Below are 9,242 nucleotides of genomic sequence, written 5' to 3' on the forward strand. Positions count from 1 at the left end.
TAAAATCTGCAGTACTCTAAGATCTATGTGAGGATAGGCCACTGCCACTACCCCGTCATATTCAGAAGGCCTACCTGTAGTCCTGCAGGTAAAGGTCCCGGTGCTGCCATCTCAGAGTTATTATCTGATTGTCGTTTGTTATAAAGCGACAGAGCCATCTGTCAATTATGAGCGATTGTAATGAGCTGTGAGGATATCTGCTTCTAGTTTACTGTACCTTCGAAAGGGACGTTTTATTTGTTGATGATTTTCAAATTTCTGCTCTCTTGCTTACAGCATCTTTGAATGGATGAAGGCTTTCAGGTTTTTTTTTACCTCAGAATCTCCCCCATGAAAGGTTGTCTATGAATTATTATTATGATTTTTCTATGAATAGCCGTGAGCTATGCTGTGATATTTTGGGGGGTCATATCTTCAAAGACAAATTAAATTAAATTCAAAGTTTAAAGCTCAGATATTTTACTCTCTAAACCAGTTCAACACCATGCTTCTTAATGAGCTAATTTGGTCACCACGTTAGATAATGCATATTTCACTTAAGCTGCCCACAGCTTAAGTGAAATGTGTGTGTTCTTGTATGTGTATGTGTGTGTGTGCATTTGTTTGTGTGTGTGTGCATTTCAGTGGCGGCTGCTGGTCTTTCAAAGAGGGGAAGCTCATTTTCGGCCTACATCAGATAAATTGTCAATTTATGTATATGTTCCTTTTCAAGGAAATGCTCTGTCATACCAACTAGCTGTCTCTTCCAGTGACTTGACCAGTGTCCTCTCAATGGCCAGCAGAGCTAGGCTGCTTAAACGGCCTTGGCCCATTGTGTTATCGGTGTAGGACTTGAGCCGCTTTAAACAGGAGAAGCTCCTTTATACACCTGCACATGTAGCTCCAATTGTTGCCACTAATGAGAACAGTTTGTAAAGCTAAGTGTAGGAATGCAGCATCGCAGTTCGACTGACTCGATTTCCTTCTCATACATTCCCGTAGCGTCACAGTGCATTTATATAACCAATGGCAGTGGCACAACAAAATCCATCACTACAACAGTGGTAGCTATGCATTCATTCAACGATTCAACGATTGTCTTATAATTACCAGTAGTTTGAGCTGAAACAGGAAGCTAAATCTGTTAAATAACTCCCCCTCTCTATCATGGACATTGTGTTTCTTCATAAAGACATTGTGACATTGTCTTCAGACACCACCCATGCTAAGTGTCTTGATGAACTGCATTGCTGATAATAATATATTTAAGTGTCACCATGCAATCAAATTAAAAGGTACTTTTCAGCTCCCCTGTTTCCTCATAACACACTGAAGGAGCCTACCATGTGAAAGGCCTGCAACATAACATTCTTCTTGTTGGTTCTTGTTCTTTCAGGTTTGACAAGTAGTGAGAATATTTCCCCCTTGATCAGAAACCAGGTATCAGGAAATACATTTGTTTTTAGTAGTCAGCAGTACTCTTAGATCTATGTGATGATAGGCAACTGCCACTACCCCATCATACGTCGTATTCAGAAGGCCTACCTTTAGTCCTGCAGGTAAAGGTCCCGGCTCTGCAAACTCAGAGTTATTATCTGATTGTCGTTTGTTATAAAGCGACAGAGCCATCTGTCAATTATGAGCGATTGTAATGAGCTGTGAGGATATCTGCTTCTAGTTTACTGTACCTTCGAAAGGGACGTTTTATTTGTTGATGATTTTCAAATTTCTGCTCTCTTGCTTACAGCATCTTTGAATGGATGAAGGCTTTCAGGTTTTTTTTTACCTCAGAATCTCCCCCATGAAAGGTTGTCTATGAATTATTATTATGATTTTTCTATGAATAGCCGTGAGCTATGCTGTGATATTTTGGGGGGTCATATCTTCAAAGACAAATTAAATTAAATTCAAAGTTTAAAGCTCAGATATTTTACTCTCTAAACCAGTTCAACACCATGCTTCTTAATGAGCTAATTTGGTCACCACGTTAGATAATGCATATTTCACTTAAGCTGCCCACAGCTTAAGTGAAATGTGTGTGTTCTTGTATGTGTATGTGTGTGTGTGCATTTGTTTGTGTGTGTGTGCATTTCAGTGGCGGCTGCTGGTCTTTCAAAGAGGGGAAGCTCATTTTCGGCCTACATCAGATAAATTGTCAATTTATGCATATGTTCCTTTTCAAGGAAATGCTCTGTCATACCAACTAGCTGTCTCTTCCAGTGACTTGACCAGTGTCCTCTCAATGGCCAGCAGAGCTAGGCTGCTTAAACGGCCTTGGCCCATTGTGTTATCGGTGTAGGACTTGAGCCGCTTTAAACAGGAGAAGCTCCTTTATACACCTGCACATGTAGCTCCAATTGTTGCCACTAATGAGAACAGTTTGTAAAGCTAAGTGTAGGAATGCGGCATCGCAGTTCGACTGACTCGATTTCCTTCTCATACATTCCCGTAGCGTCACAGTGCATTTATTATACATAACCAATGGCAGTGGCACAACAAAATCCATCACTACAACAGTGGTAGCTATGCATTCATTCAACGATTCAACGATTGTCTTATAATTACCAGTAGTTTGAGCTGAAACAGGAAGCTAAATCTGTTAAATAACTCCCCCTCTCTATCATGGACATTGTGTTTCTTCATTAAGACATTGTGACATTGTCTTCAGACACCACCCATGCTAAGTGTCTTGATGAACTGCATTGCTGATCATAATATATTTAAGTGTCACCATGCAATCAAATTAAAAGGTACTCTTCAGCTCCCCTGTTTCCTCATAACACACTGAAGGAGCCTACCATGTGAAAGGCCTGCAACATAACATTCTTCTTGTTGGTTCTTGTTGTTTCAGGTTTGACAAGTAGTGAGTATATTTCCCTATTCCTATAGCATTGGTCACTCCCTTGATCAGAAACCAGGTATCAGGAAATACATTTGTTTTTAGTGCGGTAACATGAGACACCTATACAAACTAACCAACATCTCTCGACGCGCAGATACTATGGCCTACTTAAGAATCAGAATCAGAAAATGATATTCCAAAGCACTGATCTACAAGGGATTTAACTATTTTAAACACTAAAAAGGATTCAAATATGACATAAATATCATTAAGGTTTGAATTGGAATGCTTATTTATAAGCCACGTAAAAATCAGGTTAAACGGGTCGTTTGTAAAATCTGCAGTACTCTAAGATCTATGTGAGGATAGGCAACTGCCACTACCCCATCATACGTCATATTCAGAAGGCCTACCTGTAGTCCTGCAGGTAAAGGTCCCGGCATTGCCAACTCAGAGTTATTATCTGATTGTCGTTTGTTATAAAGCGACAGAGCCATCTGTCAATTATGAGCGATTGTAATGAGCTGTGAGGATATCTGCTTCTAGTTTACTGTACCTTCGAAAGGGAAGTTTTATTTGTTGATGATTTTCTAATTTCTGCTCTCTTGCTTACAGCATCTTTGAATGGATGAAGGCTTTCAGGTTTTTTTTTACCTCAGAATCTCCCCCATGAAAGGTTGTCTATGAATTATTATTATGATTTTTCTATGAATAGCCGTGAGCTATGCTGTGATATTTTGGGGGGTCATATCTTCAAAGACAAATTAAATTAAATTCAAAGTTTAAAACTCAGATATTTTACTCTCTAAACCAGTTCAACACCATGCTTCTTAATGAGCTAATTTGGTCACCACGTTAGATAATGCATATTTCACTTAAGCTGCCCACAGCTTAAGTGAAATGTGTGTGTTCTTGTATGTGTATGTGTGTGTGTGTGTGCGTGTGTGCATTTGTTTGTGTGTGTGTGCACATTTGTGTGCATGCATGCATTTGTGTCTATGTGTGTGTGCATTTGTATGTATGTATGTATTCAACAAATTTCTAAATTTCAAATTAATAAAATAAATAATTTGTATTGTATCGTATCGTATGTGCGTGTGTGTATGTGTGTGTGTGTGTGTGTGTGTGTGTGTGTGTGTGTGTGTGTGCAAATGCGACTCTGTAATGTGGCTCAGAAATGTTCTTAATTTCGCGCTACTGACCCTACTGGTTCGACAGATCATCATGTTTTCATCATTGTGTTTATTTGTTCATTTGTTTAGACACTTTTGGCTCAGATTCAACACAGTTCTTGTCATCTTACACCCACTAAGCATTCACTAATACAACAGAGGAGGACTTTTCAGAAGTCATCAGAGGTCCACCCATGGCGTCTATAAAAGAAGAGGACAAGACGTTTCTGTGTGCAGCCTTCAACTCTCCTGAAGAGGTAAGGGGACATCCTTATCCTTACGCTGTCCCCCCCTCGGACGCTGACACTACAGCTGTGCTTATCTGCTTCTTTCTTCCTTTGATTTCAGCAAATCTGTTCAGATCCTTGGACCGAAAAAGAAGATAAGATCGAGTGATTGGCGCAAGGGTTCATCATGAATTCCTTCGTGGCTCTCATCCTCGTCCTCTCTCTGACTTCCAGCGCTGTCTTCGCCCTTCCTTCGGTAAGACCCTCTCTGTCTTTGTTTCTCTGTCTTTGTCTCTTTCTCTACCTCCATTTCTCTGTCTCTCTCTCTCTCTCTCTCTCTCTCCCTCTCGATCTCTCTGTCTCTCTCTCTCTCCCTCGGTTTCTCTCTATGTCGCTCCCTCACACACGCTCAAAATTATACATGCGTTTATGTGTTTCTTTCCCTGCAGGGCGAAAGAAACAGCACATCAGGGAAGGATGCTGAAAAGAAACTGGGTGAGTTGTTCTGTAGCCACAACACGCTGGCTGTGACCCCCATACTGCTCTGTACCGCTCTGTCTGTGGCTCCCTCTGTAATACGAACACAACACACATGTCTTTAAACAAGCCACAGACAATGTATGTCAGACAACACCTCCTCAATGTGTTTGCAGATAGCAACAAGGCTGGGAGTGAGGCACCCAAGGGGGCCACGGACTACATCGAGGCTGCGAACGCCGGGCTGGGTACGTGTGTGTAGGGCCATCCCACGGGAATCAAACATGGATCACCATCGTCCTTCTTCCTCGTCCGGTCCTCGTGATGTGTGGTCGATAAATGTAAATATGTGTTCCTACAGCACATTTGAGGGGAGGACCGCACATCACAAATGGAGACATCGCCATGCCGTCCAAGCGCAACGCAGTTCCCTGCACGGCCCGGGGCTGCACCTGGCCAAAGAGCAGAGCCTATGTCTACGTGCCTGTTGAAATCTCCTCAAGATACAGTAAGTCACTGTGTGTGTGTGTGTGTGTGTGTGTGTGTGTGTGTGTGTGTGTGTGTGTGTGCCCATTTTATCAGCAAACTGTTGCAACAGTTGATTATACTCTATAGTATAGTTAAGCAATAGATCACGACAGGCTGTGGTATGTTCTCATTATACCACAGTTAAGGGGCGTTGTCCGTCCCGACACGCAAATGGTTACGTAGGTATGGCGAAATGAAAGTCATAGACGCCCTCAATTTTGAAAAAGCGAGAAAGTCGGAAAAGGATTTTTTTTTAACAAATACAAAAAAGTAGTCCCTCCTGGCTGCCTGCAAAGTGTACGGCGGTTGCTATGCAACACACTGTAGCGTCCTTCAGAAAGAAGGCTAGGCTAGAGACGGTAGCTCGGTTCGCCAGCAATTTTGCCTACTATCGAGTTCACTTACCGTGTGCCTATTGCTTTACAACATTTCCACCCTCTCCAGCAATCAACATATTTTTAGGCTTCAGTGAACTATGCTATTGCTTTTATATATAAATAAACAACAGTTCAAGGTGCGGAGTGATACTGAACTCTGTAAACTGAACGGGCGTCATAGCTGTGTGTATACACTCAATATACAACAGTTGGGAACCAATCAGATCGCTTGATTTAAGCCACCCGTTTTATGAAGTATAATCAACTGTGTACCCCCGTTTCAGTGGTTCTCAAACGGGAGTATGCGTACCCCTAGGGGTACTTTGGAGTACTGCAGGGGGTACTTGGAAAATTAAAAAAAAAAGAAATAAAGAAAAAGCCAACTGTCTTTTTTTCACTTCTGAAAGCTAGACAATAGAAAATAGAGAAAATGCACAACAACCCACCCATAAACTAACCAACATCGCACAGATACTATGACCTACTTAAGAATCAGAAAATGATGTTCCAAAGTACTGATCTACAAGGGATTTAACAATTTTAATCACTAAAAATGATTAAAATATGACATAAATATCATTAAGGTTTGAATTGGAATGCTTATTTATAAGCCACGTAAAAATCAGGTAAAACAGGTCGTTTGTAAAATCTGCAGTAGGCTACTCTAAGATCTATGTGAGGATATAGGCAACTGCCACTACCCCATCATACGTCGTATTTAGAAGGCCTACCTGTAGTTCTGCAGGTCCGTCGCTGCCAACTCAGAGTTATTATCTGATTGTCGTTTGTTATAAAGTGACAGAGCCATCTGTCAATTATGAGCGATTGTAATGAGCTGTGAGGATATCTGCTTCTACGAAGGGGACGTTTTATTTGTTGATGATTTTCAAATTTCTGGCTTTCAGGTTGTTTTTTTTACCTCAGAATCTCCCTCATGAAACATGTCTGTCTACTCGGGGGGGGGGGGGGGGGGGGGGGGTGAGATAGATAATGCGGGGCCGCCGTCGCGACGGTGGGGCCGCACGATCCCAACAAGCATGCCGCTCCGTGATTGGCCGGCCCGACCGGCCCACGAGAGGCCAAACGGCCAAACTGCCTACCCAAATACCAGACCGTCCAGTCCGTCACTGGCCGTAAGCTATGCTATGATATTTTGGGGGGGGGGGGGTCATATCTTCAAAGACAAATTAAATTAAATTCAAAGTTTAAAACTCAGATATTTTACTCTCTAAACCAGTTCAACACCATGCTGCTTAATGAGCTAATTTGGTCACCACGTTACATCATGCATGTTTCACATGTGTGTTCTTGTGTGTGTATTCTGGTAACCCGGTTCCGTAATGTTCCGTCTCCCCCCAATCAATACGTCTCTCAGCGGAAAAACCGAAAAATTGGCGCATTTATTTAATCCAAATCATAACTGGGTGGACATCTCACATCGTAGAAAAAACTATAACTGAAAATCCGTGCTCCGTGAGCCTCAGCGGGTTTCCCGGTCCTTTCTCACGGTCCCTCTCGGTCCTTGTGCGCGGCGGGCCGTCCCGATACGCCGGCTGTCTCCGCGGGTCAGTCTCGGTCAGGGACTGGCTCGTCCTGGCCAGGAATCTCAGTCCGGTCTGTCTCCTCGCACTGCAACCACATGTCCCCCTTTAGACAGAGCATCCACTCTGCTTTTATGCACCTCACCTGCCTTTGATCTCCTTCCTCCTGCACAGGTGTTTCCCATCGCCCTGAGTGTTGCAGCGCTACTACGGTCCCCAGCGCCCTCTAGGGGAAAAGGGTGGTAGACCCCCTGTATCACCTGCCCCCTGGGCTTCAAGGGCCGCTGTGTTCGGGCCGGGTTGCCACAGTATGTGTGTGTGTGTGTGTGTGTGTGTGTGTGTGTGTGTGTGTGTGTGTGTGCGTGTGTGTGCGTGTGTGCATTTGTGTGTGTGTGTGTGTGTGTGTGTGTGTGTGTGTGTGTGTGTGTGTGTGTGTGTGTGTGTGTGCGCGCATTTGTGTGCATGCATGCATTTGTGTGTATGTGTGTGTGCATTTCAGTGGCGGCTGCTGGTCTTTCAAAGAGGGGAAGCTCATTTTCGTGAGAAAATTGCATCAGAAAATTGTCACATCGCGGATTTTGCAAGCGAGTCGAAACTGCAACCTATTTCTTGATATTTGCTTGGCGAAATTGATAGACACTTTTCATCGTACATTTCATACACTTATTCACACAATTCCTTGCTTCAGTTTAACATAATTCCCACATTTCCTTGTTCAAGTTTCATATTGTTTTGGTAGTTCATCACCATCACTTTGATTCAGGGAGCCTGAGGTCTGAACTTCAAGTCCTGTATTCAGATCAGGACTTGCAGGGTGACAAAGCAGGGAAAGCTGTGTGATTTCTTAGTGTTCCTTAAAGACATGGAGTTGGACAGTGCAATGCCTCAGCTTTACAAGCTGTTCTCATTAGTGGCAACAATTTGAGCTACATGTGCAGGTGTATAAAGGAGCTTCTCCTGTTTAAAGCGGCTCAAGTCCTACACCGATAACACAATGGGCCAAGGCCATTTAAGCAGCTCTGCTGGCCATTGAGAGGACACTGGTCAAGTTACTAGAAAAGACAGCTAGTTGGTATGACAGAGCATTTCCTTGAAAAGGAACATATACATAAACTGACAATTTTCTGATGCAATTTTCTCACGAAAATGAGCTTCACCGCGGAGAGCTTCCACAAATGCAGCAGAAATTTTCTTAATTTCCCACTACTGACCCTACTGGTTTTGGTCATCATTAGGTCATCATTTATTTTTAATTGTTTAGACACTTTTGGCTCAGATTCAACACAGATCTTGTCATCTTACACCCACTAAGCATTCACTAATACAACTGAGGAGGACTTTTCAGAAGTCATCAGAGGTCTATAAAAGAAGAGGACAAGACGCTTCTGTGTGCAGCCTTCAACTCTCCTGAAGAGGTAAGGGGACATCCTTATCCTTATCCTTACGCTGTCCCCCCCTCGGACGCTGACACTACAGCTGTGCTTATCTGTTTCTTTCTTCCTTTGATTTCAACGAATCTGTTCAGATCCTTGGACCGAAAAAGAAGATAAGATCGAGTGATTGGAGCAAGGGTTCATCATGAATTCCTTCGTGGCTCTCATCCTCGTCCTCTCTGTGACTTCCAGCGCTGTCTTCTCCCTTCCTTCGGTAAGACCCTCTCTGTCTCTGTCTCTCTCTCCCTGATCTCTCTGTCTCTCTCTCTCTCTCTCTATCTCCCTCTCTCTCTGTTTCTCTCTGTGTCGCTCCCTCTTTTGTTTCCCTTTCACGCATTAATAGCAAACAGGTGAACATTGTTGTGTGTAGACATACATGCACACACACACACACACACACACACACACACACACACACACACACACACAGACACACACACACACACACACAAACACATGCTCAAAATTATACATGTGTTTATGTGTTTCTTTCCCTGCAGGGCAAAAGACACAGCACATCAGGGAAGGATGCTGAAAAAAAACTGGGTGAGTTGTTCTGTAGCCACGACACACTGGCCGTTGTCGAGTGTTTTGCCTATAATGGGTTTTTATAGCATGAGGGCTGTGGGAGAACCTTCAGTCGCACTAGGTGGGAAGACCTCTCCT

The 9,242-nt window shown here is 43.2% G+C and overlaps 1 protein-coding gene across 1 annotated transcript in view; it reads left to right on the forward strand.

Annotated features, from left to right (window-relative positions):
• Positions 1–8,721: 8,721 nt before the first annotated feature.
• The window catches only part of LOC311356164 (hatching enzyme 1.2-like), a gene marked incomplete at both ends in the record, with an annotated part of 10,467 nt that continues 9,946 nt past the window's right edge, over positions 8,722–9,242 (forward strand). The window contains 2 exons of the mRNA XM_084475924.1: positions 8,722–8,790; positions 9,077–9,122. Coding sequence (XP_084332050.1) covers positions 8,722–8,790; positions 9,077–9,122 — 115 coding nt within the window. The remainder of the gene's footprint in view (positions 8,791–9,076; positions 9,123–9,242) is intronic.

The sequence above is a fragment of the Micromesistius poutassou genome, assembly GCF_964030765.1.
Source record: "Micromesistius poutassou genome assembly, chromosome: 12".
Classification (NCBI taxonomy): domain Eukaryota; kingdom Metazoa; phylum Chordata; class Actinopteri; order Gadiformes; family Gadidae; genus Micromesistius; species Micromesistius poutassou.